The sequence below is a fragment of the Podarcis vaucheri genome (assembly GCF_965113315.1).
Source record: "Podarcis vaucheri genome assembly, chromosome: 13".
Lineage (NCBI taxonomy): Eukaryota > Metazoa > Chordata > Lepidosauria > Squamata > Lacertidae > Podarcis > Podarcis vaucheri.
In genome coordinates this window covers 46,142,223-46,159,446 of record NC_138751.1, presented here as the reverse complement: position 1 = coordinate 46,159,446, position 17,224 = coordinate 46,142,223, and the positions used below count along the sequence as shown (strand labels likewise).

Sequence of the window (17,224 nt, the reverse complement as noted above, 5' to 3'; positions counted from 1 at the left end):
ACGGAAGTCGGAGCCATGGCAGAAGGACCCCCAAAACGCTACTTCCGCTTTCCCTATCTGTTTACCTATGACATCTCATGGTAAACAAACCCGCCCCCTCCTCTCCCCACCCTCAAAAAGGCGATAACCGTACTGCCTGATTCGCCTGTTCAAAGAGGCTGCTTTCATACAGGCCCTGCCCAACCTGTGTTTATGCAGAAATGACAAAATGCTTGTTTAGGAGTCTCAAGAAGGCTTATGAGAGGAAAGGACAGTCTGAGGTGTCTAAGTTGCTGCCTGAACGCACCTCGAGTGCTTTCAAACGGTAAAAACAATAGACATAATAATACAGACTTACACAAAGCTTCTAATTTCCGAGTTCCCCTTAGCGCCTTTTTTTTGTCTCGCTGAGACAGAAGTGACAGTTGTCGATAAAAAAGGCGGAGAACGCTGTACATACACAGCGTTCTATATATATTAACTCGCCAAACCGACATATCCCTTCCCCACCCCCAACTTGGAATAAGACCTACATTACAAAGCGCGAATTCCTGTAAGAGGCAGCGCTTTGAAGGAGCGAGGAAGAGCCTGGCGGCTCATTTCCCTCCGCTTGAGCTCTTACTGACCTGCCGCTTCCGCCTCGGGAAAACCAAGCAAAGGAACCCAGCAAGTTTCACCCTCGTCTGCGTCGGCGCATGCGAGCTACTCTGCACTATTTTCCTACATCTACGCACGCGCAAGCCTTACCCAATCACGCGGGCGCTCCTCGAGGACCCCGCCTGGGCTGCCTCGAGCAATCGCCTGCGCCGCAGTTCCAACCTTCCGCCGGGGAGGACCCTCCTCCTCCTCCTCCCCCGGTCCGTCCGGCGCGCTGCCTGCCAAAACAACAAGCCTCCCTCCCTCCCTCACACGGCGCAGGTTCTCCTCGGCCCGGTCGGTGGGGCCGCCGCCGCCGCCTCCGCCGTCGTCCGGTGGGGCCAAGGCCGGGCAGCAGGGGCCTGGGGTGGCCGGGCGTCGGGCGGAAGAGGCGATGGACCAGTGCGTGACGGTGGAGCGCGAGCTGGAGAAGGTGCTGCAGAAGTTCTCGGGCTACGGGCAGCTGTGCGAGCGGAGCCTGGAGGAGCTGATCCAGTACGTGGCGGGGCTGCGCCGGGAGATCCTCCAGAGCGAGAGTATGTCCGTAAGAACCAGGCGCTTGCCTTTTCTCTAAGCAGCAGGCAGGCAGGAATCCGGCAGGTGAAGCTTTCCTTACCCCCCCCCCCATCCCACTGAAACTGAATTTTTTAAATATAATTTTTTATTAGTTTTTTTTTAACATATCGTTTTCAACAGTAATTAAACATACTTTGACATCTTATTCAAATTTTTGACTTCCATCAATCCTGTCTTGAAAACTGAATTTCGACTCCCTTTGAGGAAAGTGCCTGCCGCACACAGAGTTTCCCGACACCGCTTTGGGCGCTTTGTTGTTGTTCTTTGGGGGGGAAATACAGTGGTACCTCGGGTTAAGTACTTAATTCATTCCGGAGGTCCGTACTTAACCTGAAACTGTTCAGAACCTGAAGCACCAGTTTAGCTAATGGGGCCTCCCGCTGCTGCCGCGCCACCACCACGTGATTTCTGTTCTCATCCAGAAGCAAAGTTCTTAACCCAAGGTACTATTTCTGGGTTAGCAGAGTCTGTAACCTGAAGGTACCACTGTATTACATTACAGTGCTGAATTAAGTACGTATAAGTTAAAGAAGGTATAGTTTAGGGCCCCACTCTCTTGGCGCCCCCCCCCATTAAAGGATAAACAACAACCTGGATTCGGGTGGCGCTGTGGGTTAAACCACAGAGCCTTGTACTTGCCGATCAGAAGGTCGGTGGTTCGAATCCCCACGACGGGGTGAGCTCCCGTTGCTCGGTCCCTGCTCCTGCCAACCTAGCAGTTCGAAAGCACGTCAAAGTGCAAGTAGATAAATAGGTACCACTCCGGTGGGAAGGTAAACGGCATTTCCGTGCGCTGCTCTAGTTCGCCAGAAGCGGCTGAGTCATGCTGGCCACATGACCCGGGAGCTGTATGCCGGCTCCCTTGGCCAATAAAGCGAGATGAGCGCCGCAACCCCAGAGTCGTTCACGACTGGAACTAATGGTCAGGGGTCCCTTTACCTTTATTACATTACAGTGCCGGATTTACGTATAAACTAAAGAAGCTATAACTTAGGGCCCCAGTCTCTTGGAGGTACCCCCAAAATTAAAGGATAAACAACCTGGATGTACATTTCCTAAATATAAGATAAACAGCAAATAAAATAAAGTCTACATACAGCAACAATGTTTTGTGTTGTGTATGGACCTATTAGGTCCACAAATTCCCACATCATATATTCAACACAAAACAACAGCGGCAATTTGTTGGCAAAGGACAGCTGGGTATATAAAGGGCCCCATTAGCTTCAGTAGCTTAGGGCCTCATCAAACGTAAATGTGGCCAAGCTCACAAAGCATGCGAGGGAAAAGAAACCCTGTAAGTCTACTTGAAGGAAAGCTTCCAACTGCCGGATTTCTGGGTGTATTTGTTTTTTGGGGAAAATATGTGTCAAATTGTTTTTTGGGGGGAGGGAGGATACCCTACAACTCTACGTGAAGGAAAACTTCCAACTGCCAGGCTGTTGTTAAGAAAACTATGGTAACTCCGTGCCTGTCTCAGTTCCCCTTCCCAATGCCTCACAATATCACTTTTATCCATGTCTGGTCAGCTCTCGCGTAGTCTGCCTCTTGTTTTGAGACACCATTCAGTTCCCTATGATCCGGCTTGTTTCCTAGACGGGTATGTGGGGTGTTAGGGGAGGGGTAGTACGTCTGGTGGGGCAGACGTTGTGCTCCCTCTGGGGTAGTTTGTTCACCTTTGGTCGCTACCCTGCACTCAGCGCTCACCTGTGGCTCCTAGAAAATGTCAGCATTTGACAGCGATCACACTCCGGGAACAGCTTCAACTAGTCAACTAAACCAGGTGAGGGTTGCTTATGGGTCTCGAAGCCTTGGTGAGTTAGGGACTTCCCCAACATGTAAAGACAGGCACCTGCAGATTGAGTGGACGAGACCAATCGTGGGTCCAATGGTCAAGAAAGTGGTTTCTGCACGTGAGGGGCAGATGGCTTGTGAACCTATGAAAGTAGCCCTTCTAGGAGAAGGAAAACTCTTACCCAGGGGTCAGCAAACTTTTTCAGCAGGGGGCCGGTCCACTGTCCCTCAGACCTTGTGGGGGGCCGGACTATATTGGGGGGGGGGAATGAACGAATTCCTATGCCCCACAAATAACCCAGAGATGCATTTTAAATAAAAGCACACATTCTGCTCCTGTAAAAACACCAGGCGGGCCCCACAAATAACCCAGAGATGCATTTTAAATAAAAGCACACATTCTGCTCATGTAAAAACACCAGGCAGGCCCCACAAATAACCCAGAGATGCATTTTAAATAAAAGGACACATTCTACTCATGTAAAAAACATGCTGATTCCTGGACTGTCCGTGGGCCAGATTGAGAAGGCGATGGGGCCAGATCCAGCCCCCGGGCCTTCGTTTGCCTACCCATGCTCTTACCCTAAACCTCCACTGCCTTGCGGGACATCTTTGGGAGAAGAAAAGGCTAACCCTACACAAATCTGGAGTGGAATCCCTCAGATAGTTGGATGGTGCCTTGTATGCTTCCTTCCGTCGACTCCTGCAGCCAAGCTCGTGCCAAATGTATTGCTCTGCTTTTCTTTGGACTACATCAGCAAGGCCAAGAGGAGGGTCTTGTCGTCTAAGCAAAGCAGTTTGACTTCACCACAGGAGGCACACTCCATTGTCTCTTGAGAGAGACAAATATCAGCAACTGCAACAACTGATTGTAGACACATATCTTTTTTTGTCCCCTGAGAACGGTATGCTCCATGTGGCCTTCGTTTCCCTGTGTCAAAGGGCTGGGGTCTGTTACAGAGGGTGTTTTTATGTTCTCTTCCCATAGCTCTTGTCTTCCTGCTGGGCTGGCTTGCTTGCTTGGTTGTGTGGAACATACAGTTTGTATGTAACTAGAGAGGAAGGATCTCTTTCTCCCTCCCCAAAGGTTGCAAGAGAGAGGGAGGTTCAGAAACAGACACGGCAAACCCTGTAGTATTAATTTGCCAGGATGTGATTCATGGGTCTGATGAGCATCGTCTGACAAATTCTGCACTCTTGGCATCAGCTACTTTACCTGAAGGGCCACTTTGAGAAGTGAGTATGGGGTGGTGTCCCTTCACCTCAACTTCCAGTTGCTTGTTTGCAGTTCGTAATTTTTCTCATATGCATCTCTTGTTGAGTCTTTCACCTTCGGTCTGTCTGCTGGAAGGCCTCTCAGCCACCAGCCCCTATTCTGCCTAAAGATTTAGATGAATTTGAAAAAGGCAGTGGCGAGACTGGCTTTCCTTCTTTGGATACTGTTGTTCATATTTATAAGAAATATTTATACACAACTAGTTCATAAAAATATACCACAGTTCAGAACAGTATAAAAAAACCAAACCAAACAATAACATGACGAGTTAAAAATAAGTTAAAAAGAAAAAGAAATTAATATCAAGCACAAGTAGACCATTGTAGGGAATGTACTCTTATATGCCTGGTGGAATAGTTTTCCTTAGGCATTTAAAAGTTGGCATAGAAGGCACCCACTGAATCCCTGTTCTCATTGTGTTCCACAAGTCTTGGGCCAGTGACACTGAAAACTTGATTTCTCATTGTTGTCAAACGAGCCTCACCAACTTGGGGAATTGAAAGAGATGATGTGGACAAAACTACTGCTGCTGTATTTTGGGAAATGATTTTCTAACAACTATAATTAAGTAGCTAACTATCAGCATGGCTTTCTTGTATTATATGGAGGAGGAGTTTTCCCTCTTCCCAGACGCAAGTGCTTGGCTTTGTTATTGACTGAGCAAAAAGAGCTAACTTAATTTGCTTACAGAGTTTTGAAAGATAAAGGGTATTAGTTTTGAGATGCAGGAGGCGATTTTTTTGTTTTGACATCTCAGGACTGGGCAGTGATTAATCTATCCTGCCCTCTTTGGCCTCTTGTAATGAGTAAAAAAAAAGGAAGCCTTAATCTATTTCCACACCGGCAGGCAAGTTTACTCTTTCACACTGAGTAATAATGGCATTAGTCATCGGTGGCTCCTAAATGAACATCCCATAGAGCAAATGTAAACAGAGTTTACAATAACAAGTTTGCTGACTTTCCTATAACTGCGGTCTAATGTGCAACTGATATGTGTGTGTGTGTGTGTGTGTGTGTGTGTACACACACACACACACACACACACACAGTCTGTTGAAATGATGAGGCCATATATGTAATTCTGTGCCAGATTTCAGTGAGGCTATTTAGGAGTAAGCATTTTATTTGGAAATACTGTTTTTTATTGGCACTTCCTTCCAAGTAAATATGTTTAGACTGGGATTAAGCTGGTTGTTTATTTAAAAAGGGAACGTATAGAAGTTATCATTGAAGGCTGACAAAAGAGACCTCGCAACTTGGAACTGGGTCATAATGCGACTATCTCAAATGTTGGAGCATGGGCAGGCAAACTAAGGCCCGGGGGCCGGATCTGGCCCAATTACCTTCTAAATCTGGCCCGCAGAACGGTCCGGGAATCAGCTTGTTTTACATGAGTAGAATGTGTCCTTTTATTTAAAATGCATCTCTGGGTTATTTGTGGGGCATAGAAATTCGTTCATTCCCCCCTCCCCCCAAAAATATAGTTGGCCCCCCACAAGGTCTGAGGGACAGTGGACCGGCCCCCTGCTGAAAAAGTTTGCTGACTCCTTTGTTAGAGAGCACAACTCGCGTAGTACACACATCTGAAAGCCCCCACACACCTGAGGGAGTGCTGATGACATTCTCACAGGGGGGCAGGAATTGCATGGTGGCACCAGTTTTATGAATGGTCAGTTCCATGTTGCGGCTGTTGACGTAACCCGTGCTGTTTTCATTGTTGAAAGCTGAGAGCTGTGGTCATTTGACACAAAGAGACTAGTGAGTCACGGGGCATTTGACATCTGAACAAAGGATAAATCTCCTTGAGGCTTGTAGATTTTTGTAGCTAAATGAGAAGATAGAGGGAATTATTTATTCAGTATCTCAGTAAATTTAAAGGCAGGTACACCGCTGCGTCTTGATTAGACAGTGAAAAATAGTTCTGCATTTATGTGGCAGAGAAAACAATTAATGGGAATGGTTTGCTGCAGCATGGAAGTGGCTTTTCTGAAGCGGTGCTTGTGGAACTGGACACTACAGATAAACATGGAGATAAATCAGATCTGGTGGACCAGTGTCTCCTTCCCTTTTTTCAAATACCAGACTGGATGCTAGCACTTGAGATTTTTCTAGCTTCTGTAGTACTCTGACTAGCTTAGCTCCATGTTGTTGTTTAGTTGTTTAGTCGTGGCCAACTCTTCGTGACCCCATGGACCAGAGCACGCCAGGCACTCCTGTCTTCCACTGCCTCCCGCAGTTTGGTCAGACTCATGCTGGTAGCTTCAAGAACACTGCCCAACCATCTTGTCCTCTGTGTCCCCTTCTCCTTGTGCCCTCCATCTTTCCCAACATCAGGGTCTTTTCCAGGGAGTCTTCTCTTCTCATGAGGTGGCCCAAATATTGGAGCCTCAGCTTCAGGACCTGTCCTTTCAGTGAGCATTCAGGGCTGATTTCCTTCAGAATGGATCGGTTTGATCTTCTTGCAGTCCATGGGACTCTCAAGAGTCTCCTCCAGCACCATAATTCAAAAGCATCCATTCTTTGGCAATCAGCCTTCTTTATGGTCCAGCTCTCACTTCCATACATCACTACTGGGAAAACCATAGCAGCTTAGCTCCATGGTTTTCCACAATTACATTTATTTTTTTATTTCTTGCATGTTTCAGAAACAATTGTGCCTTGAGGTTTGAAAACAGAGGGTAGAGTTCAAGAAGTGTATGCTGTTCTTCATTTTAGAGAGGAGGTAAACAAAGTCTGCCTTCTCCTGGGATGCACCATAAGCCAGGGGACTGCTCGGTCTGACACAACTTCTGCAGATACCTGAGCTTGCAGCGCTTTTACTTGCTTCGCCAGAGAGAAGAGACCAGGGGGTTAATAAAGGGGTGAAGTCTCCGATTCTTCCCTCCTATTCATCAACGCAAGTGGCAGCTGTTCTTCTGAACTGAGCCTGCGTGTTTCTCTGGAGAAGGACTTCCTAGACCAGTGTTTTTCAACCACTGTTCCGCGGCACACTAGTGTGCCGCGAGATGTTGCCTGGTGTGCCGTGGGAAAAATTAAAAAATTCGAAAGATTTATTATTATTTTTTAAAGTCAAATTTTCGATTGGGGCGCCATCCCCGGAGGGAGGCGGGCGAGTCGGGAGGCGAGAGGCGGGGCGGCGGCGGCGATTCTTGGCTTTTTGGCGGTTGGCACAGAAGGAAGGCAAGGGGGAGGGGAAAAAATTGAAACTTACACTTTCGTGCGTCCCTCCCAGCGTGACGCTGCGAGCTGACGTCACGGGGCTGTAACGTGCCCCACATAGGCGGTGGTGTGCCTCGAGATTTTTTTCATGAAACAAGTGTGCCTTTGCCCAAAAAAGGTTGGGAAACACTGTCCTAGACCTTGGTTGGGGAGTGAGTGTGTGCCTTGCTGTGCAGGCAAATGGAAGTTGGTAGCATGGTGCTACACTTGTTTTGTATATACAGGGGTAACTTGGTTCTCAAACAGCCTAGTTCACAAACAACTTAGAACCCGAACGTCGCAAACCCCGAAGTGAGCGTTCCGGTTCTCAAATTTTTTTTGGAAGTCAAACGTGTCCTGAGCTTCCGTTTTTAGTGTTGCGCTTCCGTTTTTAGAGAGATCGTGCTGATTGGACCGGTGAGGAGAAGTCCCAGCAGCGCTCTGCAGCCCAGGCACTTTGCCAAGAGAGAGATCAAGAGCGAAAGAGATCTCGAAAGATCGCACTGATTGGGGTGGTGGGGAGAAGCGTTTTAGGGGTAGTTTTTCAACAGCCTGGAACAGATTAATCCGTTTTGCATTACTTTCTATGGGAAAACATGCCTTGGTTTGGAAAGTTTAGGTTTTGGAATGGACTTCTGGAATGGATTAAGTTCGAGAGCCAAGGTAACACTGTATATATAAAAGCAGCAGTTGCCTCAAAAGACAATACATAAATAGGCTTTCATAGACCCATATCTCTGATTTTCAGAGGATGCCGCCGGTATTTCCACCACAAAACGTTGTGTGGCTTCCCTCTCCCTCTGAGTTAGGCCTTTTAAAATGTCATACTGTATTAGCCTAAGATTTCCAAATACAGTGTAACCTCTGTTTTCAAATGCCTTGGGTGCCGAACGATTCAGAAGCTGAACGCTGAAAACCCGGAAGTGAATGCTTCTGTTTTCGAACACGCCTTAGAAGTTGAACAGCTTCCATGGTGCATTTTTCCATTTTCACCATTCACTTTGCCTACAGCCCTTTGATTTTCGGTTTTCGAATGGACTTCCGGAACAGATTACGTTCGAAAACCAAGGTTCCCCTATATTCACTCTTGTTTTAGCTCCCCCCCCCCCAGTATGGTTCTGCTAAATGTAATTTTCCTAATTAAAGGCAGAATTGCCACTGAATTTTTGTGCTATATCCAGGTAAATTTGTCAGAATTACAGGTAACTGAATGCTGTGTGGAATACTTCCTTGCCAGGAGAAAAGACTGGTGCCTTGTTCTTCATTAGACCTCAGCTGCTTGAACGTACCGCTAAGCTATCCCGAATTGCAGATAGTCCGTCATCAAATACCTCTGCTTTGTTTCCATGAAGAAACACAACTGATCTAGGGGTTTGCATGTGGTCTTCTGCACCCACCTTCACAAGGCTCTGTTTTTTCTCGTCATCAGATGTGATGGGTATTTGGGAACGAGTAACCCTGATGGAAGGGATGCGGGTGGTGCTGTGGGTTAAACCGCAGAGCCTAGGACAGAAGGTCGGCGGTTCGAATCCCCGCGACGGGGTGAGCTCCCGTTGCTCGGTCCCTGCTCCTGCCAACCTAGCAGTTCGAAATCACGTCAAAGTGCAAGTAGATAAATAGGTACCACTCCGGCGGGAAGGTAAACGGCGTTTCCGTGCGCTGCTCTGGTTGGCCAGAAGCGGCTTAGTCATGCTGGCCACATGACCCAGAAGCTGTACGCCGGCTCCCTCGGCCAATAAAGTGAGATGAGCGCCGCAACCCCAGAGTCGGTCACGACTGGACCTAATGGCCAGGGGTCCCTTTACCTTTACCATTTAACCCTGATGGATATTTCTCAGTCAGTGAAAACCGGGCAGGACCTCTCGGAGAGGAAACAGAGGTTTCTTAACCGTCTACAAAGTCATTCCAGAGTGACCCAGCCTAGTTTGCATCTCTCTTTGGTCTTTTCAAGTCTTGAGAGGGTTGAAACGAACAGAGGGAATGTAAGAGAGGTCTGCAGAAGCAAGACATTTGCCTCTATAAAGATTCAGATGCTGGATAGAATCTCATGACATTGTGCGTAGCTGCTGTGCCTTGTTACAGTGTACACTTGGCAAGGCCGCTTTGCGAGAACTGCTTTTCCAGGTAAGCAACCAACCATTTAGCGATAATCTGAAATAATACACTGAGTACAAGGCTGCGATGAAGCTGGCTTTGAGTTATGATTGTATGTATTTCCCCCCCTTGAATCTAACTTGCTGGGCATGCTATAAATTATGCCGGCCAATCCCACAGGAATAACATTTCCTGACCCCAGAGGTGGGGGGTATATGGCCTCTCAGGTGCTGTTGGACCCACAAGTCCCTTCAGCACCAGCCAATGTGGCTAATGATCAGGGATGATTGGAGCTAAAATCCAGCAACATCTGAAGGGACACAGATTTCACCCCACCAGTGTCTCCTGTAATCCATTTTGAAACTACTTACGACTTTTCAGAAGTGAAATTAAATGATGGTGCTTGGGCCCTTTGTTTGCAGAAATTCCATTTCTTGGGAATTAGTGTTTATTGCTCAGAATGCAATTAATTATTTGTTTTTCTTCTCTTCTGTCTAGATCAAGATGGAGATCTATCGGGGACGATATCACTTGTTATGACCCAGTGCTGCAAGCGAATAAAGGATACCGTTCAGAAATTGGCCTCAGATCATAAAGACATACACAGTAGTGTTTCCCGTGTTGGGAAAGCGATTGACAAGGTATTTAGAGCATTCGTTTGGTTGTGTCTCAATGCTTGGTTGTTGTTTTTAAAAACTTTGTATGTTTGAAATTTAATGTGAGTCAGCACTGCAGACTCCCCGGACTTTTGCAAATAGCTTTTACAGAGATGAAGGATCTCTGGCCTTCCAGATGTGAGACTCCCAACTCTTATCAGCCCCAGCTACGTAGCCCAGGGTCAGGGATGATGTAAGTTGTTATTTAACAGCATCTGAAGGGCCACAGTTTCCCCATTCCTGCTGTAGGTTATTTTCAAGAAAGCTCAGTGGATGTGTCTATATTTCTGTATGCAAAACCATATCCCCCAGTTTGGACCCCGTCAGAAACCAAGTGAAATAAAGAACCCAGAGGTAAAATGTAGCCTTCACCTTGAAAACCGGCCTTCTGCGAAATAGATTGCCACTTTAGATAATTAGATTAAGACTGATCCCACAAAATATTTAGTCTTGGGTACATTGAAACTAAAGGACGCGGGTGGCGCTGTGGGTTAAACCACAGAGCCTAGGACTTGCCGATCAGAAGGTCGGCGGTTCGAATCCCCACGACGGGATGAGCTCCCATTGCTCGGTCCCAGCTCCTGCCAACCTAGCAGTTTGAAAGCACGTCAAAGTGCAAGTAGATAAATAGGTACTGCTCCGGCGGGAAGGTAAACGGCATTTCCGTGTGCTGCTCTGGTTCGCCAGAAGCGGCTTAGTCATGCTGGCCACATGACCCGGAAGCTGTACGCCGGCTCCCTCGGCCAATAAAGTGAGATGAGCACCACAACCCCAGAGTTGGCCACTGGACCTAATGGTCAGGGGTCCCTTTACTTTTTACATTGAAACCAGAGTGTTTTAAATTTATCTAGAACCATATACTAACTTGGATCTCCTTCCAAAAGGTGCAGCTACTGGGCCTTTGCCAAAGGAGATGTGTTAGATCTGCTTGGGGCTCCATACCCCTCCCGCAAATCACCCACAGGAAATATGCCTAGCAGCTTTTTTGGAAGGTCCAAGTTAGAATTAATATGGTCCTAGATAAATTTCTGGTGACAGATGATGTGAATGTCTTAATAGGCCATGTTACCTGTAAAGGAGAAGCTAGAGGAAGAACAGGGGAGAGAGTACTATTGAGCTTTGTTGATTGCCAGGGAAGATTATTCATTTTACTATCTTGGAACCCATCAAACACGGACAAATATGTGCAAAACCTACATTTGGCAACTCATGAGCAGATTCTAACCTGGGGAGATAACAGCAAAGACCTGATGAAGAGAGCACAGCAGAGATTATATCTTCTGAGAATCCTCCGGAAAAATAATCTCTCAACAGACCTGTTGATGGCATTTTACCATTGTACTGTTGAGGGTGTATTAACTTACGGTCTGTGTGTGTGGTTTGGGAGCTGCACAGTCAGGGAAAAAACAATGCTGTCCAGGGTTGTAAAGACTACGGAGAGAATAACTGGGTGCACTCTTCCCACCTTGGATCAAATCTATGCTTCCAGGTGCCATAAGAAAGCTGCAGAGATAGCGCAGGATAGTGCGCACCCCGGAAATGATCTCTTTCAGCTTCTGCCTTCTTGAAGAAGGTACAGGGTTATAAAGACTAGGACTAGCCGCCTGAGAAACAGTTTCTATCCAAATGCGATTTTGGTTTTAAACGCAGTGTAAGGTAATCTCTATGGGAGTATATTGTACTTAATTATGGGGTATCAGAGTTTTTAGGGGGCTAACCAGACTGGGATAGCAGGCTTGTTGGTTTTTGAATGTCTGATGTAGATTTTCTCAGTTTCGTTGTTCTGTATGGGACAATGACAATAAAGATTGTATCGTCTTCTTATAAGCAGAAAACGTAAGAGGAATTTCACAATTTTGAATCTCTTTATAGAATAATGTATCGTGCCTAATAGAATTGGCATCATGCGTAATGGAATATTGCCCTTTGGTTTGTTATAAAGGGTTCAATTCAAAATGCTGGTTATGTCCTTTAAAGCCCTAAACTGGGTTGGGATCCGGCTACTTCTGGGAGCACCTTCTCCCATATGACCATGTCTGCTTACTAAGATCTTCTGGAGAGAGAGCCTGTCTATCTTACCCTGCCAGCCTCTGAATTGCATTTGTTCAGGATACAGGACAGGGTCTTCTCTGTAGCTGCAGCAAAGCTTTAGAACTTCTTTCCTAGAGAGGTGTATCTTCTTTCCTAGAGAGGTCCATCTTACTTCCTCATTTCTCGCCTTCTGATGGCAATCTAGCCAGCTGGCTAAGCTTCCAATCTGAAAATTCAGCTGTCTCCTATTTTTTAATCTTATCTTTTTCCCCTGCCATTTTACCGTCTTACTTTATTTTTACTGTGCGAGTTGAGCATTTTTATGGAAAAGCTGGATAGCATTGTTTTAAAAGTGAAAAAAAAACCCCTTCCTGTTTTTAATCTTTAGCACAGTGACTGAATTTTAGGGAGTTTCCTGAACCGATAAGCTCTTCAGAGGCAGTGGCTGGGTTACTGCCTTTAATTATGAGTTGTCAATGCAAGCAAATTTTGCAACAGAAGACGCTGCCTGAGTCAGGGGATAGGCCCATCTAGGTCATTATTGCCTACACTGACTGGCAGTCCCTTTCCAAGGTTTCAGGCCAAGGGTCTTTTACCTGGAAACACCAGGGATTGAATCTGGAACAGTAAGCTATCACCCTTCTCCAATTTTCCCTGATTTTCACATGGTCAGGCGGGAACAACCCCTGGGATAATTTTGCATCTCATATCTCTTGAAATGATTTACACCCCCACACCTTGCTTGCTTTCCCCCCATCTGCACAAAGCACCAAAGCAGGTTATGTCATGCGCAGCATGAATGTTAATGCCACCTCACCTTTAGCCAGTGCTAAACAGGACAGTTCACAGGATCAGACTAGAAGAGATGGGAGTCTTTGTTATCATGTGAATGTGGATGATACCCAGCTCTACCTCTCTTTCAAATCAGAACCGGTGAAGGTCCTGTGTGAGTGTCTGGAGCCGGTTGGAGGATGGATGGCGGCTAACAGAGAGGTTGAATCCTGACAGGACAGAAGTACTGTTTTGGGGGACAGGAGGCGGGCAGGTATGGAGGACTCCCTGGTCCTGAATGGGGTAACTGTGCCCCTGAAGGACCAGGGGCGCAGCCTGGGAGTCATTCTGGACTCACAGCTGTCCATGGAGGCGCAGGTCAATTCTGTGTCCAGGGCAGCTGTCAACCAGCTCCATCTGGTATGCAGGCTGAGACCCTATCTGCCCGCTGACTGTCTGGCCAGAGTGGTGCATGCTCTGGTTTTCTCCCGCTTGGACTATTGCAATGCGCTCTATGTGGGGCTACCTTTGAAGGTGACACAGAAACTACAACTAATCCAGAATGTGGCAGCTAGACTGGTGACTGGGGGCGGCCGCCGAGACCACATAACACCGGTCTTGAAAGACCTACATTGGCTCCCAGTATGTTTCTGAGCACAATTCAAAGTGTTAGTGCTAACCTTTAAAGCCCTAAACGGCCTCTGTCCAGTATACCTGAAGGAGCGTCTCCACCCCCATTGTTCTGCCCAGACACTGAGGTTCAGTGCTGAGGGCCTTCTGGTGGTTCCCTCCCTGTGAGAAGCCAAGTTACAGGGAACCAGGCAGAGGGCCTTCTCGGTAGTGGCGCCCGCCCTGTGGAACGCTCTCCCACCAAGATGTCAAAGAGAAAAACAACTACAGTGGTACCTCAGGTTACATACACTTCAGGTTACATACGCTTCAGGTTACAGACTCCACTAACCCAGAAATATTGTCTCGGGTTAAGAACTTTGCTTCAGGATGAGAACAGAAATTGTGTTCTGGTAGCGCGGCGGCAGCGGGAGGCCCCATTAGCTAAAGTGGTGCTTCAGGTTAAGAACAGTTTCACGTTAAGAACGGACCTCCCAAACGAATTAAGTACTTAACCCAAGGTACCACTGCACCAGACTTTTAGAAGACATCGGAAGGCAGCCCTGTTTAGGGAAGCTTTTAATGTTTAATAGATTATTGTATTTTAACATTTTTTTGGAAGCCGCCCAGAGTGGTGGGGTATAAATTATTATTATTATTATTATTATTATTATTAGAGAAGAATTTTCAGCCCATAAACCTGTTTTGGCAAGACATAGCCCCTGCCTTAACCCCCACTTCTGCCTTCATAAGAGTAGACCATTCCCAACGTGTTCAGAGAGGCAATTTAACCCAGTTTTGATTCCTTGGGACCACCCCCCCCAGTTTTTTTTTTTTTAAATATTGTCTCTAAATAGGGGTTTTCCTTTGTAGTCCATTATTCAGGCTATAATTACACGTTGTGTAAATAAAACGTTTCTTGGCCTTACATGTAACTCACCTGTCAAGCTGCACCTGTCTATTACCCTAGTTCCTGCGTCCTACGGAGTGGTCTTCTGGTCCTACTGTGCCAGCAGCTGCTATATTGGTTATGCTAGCGTAACGTAATCAAGATCCTGTGCACTTTCAGCAGCAAGGCAGGCAGTAAAACAAAACCACTTTCTGCAAGAAATAATGTAGCAACACTGACACCACTCCAGCCTTCGTGAATATCCCACCAGCCAGTGATTCTGCCATTGCATGCATGCCAGTGGCATCCCATGTTATCTGTATATTTTTTATTATTATTATTATTATTATTATTATTATTATTATTATTATTATTATTCTCATTAAGTGAGTCCTCTGGGTAGTTTTCAACATTATTAAAAATGCAAAATACATCTTTTTCTATAAAAGGAAGGAACCAGCCAATGCACACAACAGTTGAATGTGCCCCAAATGCAACAACAACAACAACAACAACAATTTATTTGTACCCCGCCCATCTGGCTGGGTTTCCCCAGCCACTCTGGGGAAAAAAGACCAAAAATACGCTAAGATGTCACACATTAAAAACTTCCCGGAACAGGGCTGCCTTCAGATGTCTTCTGAATGTCAGGTGGTTGTTTATCTCTGACATCTGATGGGAGGGCGTTCCACAAGGCGGGCGCCACTACCGAGAAGGCCCTCTGCCTGGTTCCCTGTAGCTTGGCTTCTCACAATGAGGGAACCACCAGAAGGAATGTTAAAATGTTGGAAGGAAATTATATGGCTTTAGTAGAAATGTTTTAAGGAATTAAGCATAAATAAGTATTATAGTTTTAATGGAAAATAAGGTTAAAATATGTTAAGATAATCATATGACAGAAAATAGAGAAAGATGGAAAGGATTTGCTGAAACAATTAATAGAAATGGAATACAAAAAGGGAGGTGAGAGGAGGTCGATGAAACAAGGGAATGAAAGAGAGGATATTGAGATGGTATGATGTGTGTTTTTTGAACTGTTTTTGCTTTGTTTTGTTTAATGTGTTAATGTTGTGTTGTGTATTGTTTATATATTGTACTGTATGTTTTTTCTTCCTTTTTCTTCTTTTTTTCTTCTTTCCTTTTTGTAAGCTTTAAAAGTAATAAATATTATTAAAAAAAAAAAAATAGAACCGCCAGAAGGCCCTCAGAGCTGGACCTCAGTGTCTGGGCAGAACAATGGGGCTGGAGACGCTCCTTCAGGTATACTGGGCGGAGGCCGTTTAGGGCTTTAAAGGTCAGCACCAACACTTTGAATTGTGCTCGGAAACATACTGGGAGCCAATGTAGTCTTTCAAGATCATATTCAAGCACATCTACGAAGCACAGTTTAGCAGTCGAGGGACACAGCACTCTCCACAAATAGGTGGAGCCAAACAGCAAGGGGAGGACAGACATTCTTGTCGCAGCATCCAGTTCATTCCAGAGCTCATGGCTAGAGTAGAACATGGGTTCCCAAGGAGTATCAAAGTCCTGCGGAAAAAGTACACTCGGTAGAACGCTCCTGTTGATGCCTATGTGAAGAAAAAAAGGGCTTTTTGCCAGGGAGACAGCCTCATGTACAAGGAAGAGCAGGAATCAGAACGGTTATTACCGTATTTTTTGCTCTATAAGACTCACTTTTTCCCTCCTAGAAAGTAAGGGGAAATGTGTGTGCGTCTTATGGAGCGAATGCAGGCTGCGCAGCTATCCCAGAAGCCAGAACAGCAAGAGGGATCGCTGCTTTCACTGCGCAGCGATCCCTCTTGCTGTTCTGGCTTCTGAGATTCAGAATATATTTTTTCTTGTTTTCCTCCTCCAAAAACTAGGTTGGTCTTGTGGTCTGGTGCGTCTTATAGAGTGGAAAATATGGTGCGTAGGCTCCAGCACCAAGACTCGTATGGTAGCACAGTAAGGGGAAGACACTCTATGGGAGGCTGGTTCAAATGTTGACACAAATCACCTTTTGGCTGGCAAGAATGATAGAACCCCCTCAATTCCTCAAATATGCCAAATGTGTTTAAAAAATAAAAAGGAGAGCAAGCAGTGGCCATACCTCCTGCCACAAGGAGCAGATCCCGAGCCACAGTCACGGAGAAGAGAATACAGCTTGCCAGGCGTTTTGCAATCCCAATTCAGAACCCTGATCGGGTGTGTGGATGTGTGCGCACAAAGTGCCCTCTCTGACCTCATCCCACCAGTCACCTGATCAGCAAGTCATCTGATTGGAATCCCTGTCAGTTGATAGTCAATCTCCTACCATGCTAAAGCTTAAATACAAGGCCACTTTTATCTGATTTGCTGGATGTTTATGTCTGGTGGCTTATATGTGGTTTTATAGATTAGACTTGTGTTTTGGGGGGCTTACTGTACACCACTCTGAAGGACAGCCTAGAAAAACGTGTAAAGCAACCTTCTAAAAGCCGACATGACTTATGCACAATAACTTCATATTCTGATAGAATATGTATTGCATTACCTTCTGGTAATGAACTACACCCTTTCCTATCTTTAATTTCTTAAAATTTGTGAATATAGAATGTATTAAGGGTTACCAGAAAGAAACAAAATGGTGTCTGTCTTCTTTTTGTATAAAGGACGTAATGAATCATGTGAAAGGAAAATAAAAACATAAGAGCTTGGTTTTTTTCTGGAACTGATTGTCACTTTTTCCTTCAC

General features: G+C 45.9%; 1 protein-coding gene and 1 long non-coding RNA gene across 2 annotated transcripts in view; one reads left to right on the top strand and one right to left on the bottom strand.

The window, feature by feature from the left end:
- The first annotated feature begins 964 nt into the window (after positions 1–964).
- Positions 965–17,224, top strand: part of RMND5A (required for meiotic nuclear division 5 homolog A) — a 29,289-nt gene continuing 13,029 nt past the window's right edge. Inside the window, exons 1-2 of the mRNA XM_082195037.1 lie at positions 965–1,151; positions 10,052–10,194. Coding sequence (XP_082051163.1) covers positions 1,010–1,151; positions 10,052–10,194 — 285 coding nt within the window. The 5' untranslated portion in view covers positions 965–1,009. The remainder of the gene's footprint in view (positions 1,152–10,051; positions 10,195–17,224) is intronic.
- On the bottom strand, positions 1,198–17,117 carry LOC309516441. The gene is made up of 3 exons (XR_014212924.1): positions 16,602–17,117; positions 13,058–13,096; positions 1,198–1,253 (listed from the first exon to the last, which is right to left on the bottom strand). It is a non-coding gene; the product is annotated as an uncharacterized lncRNA (long non-coding RNA).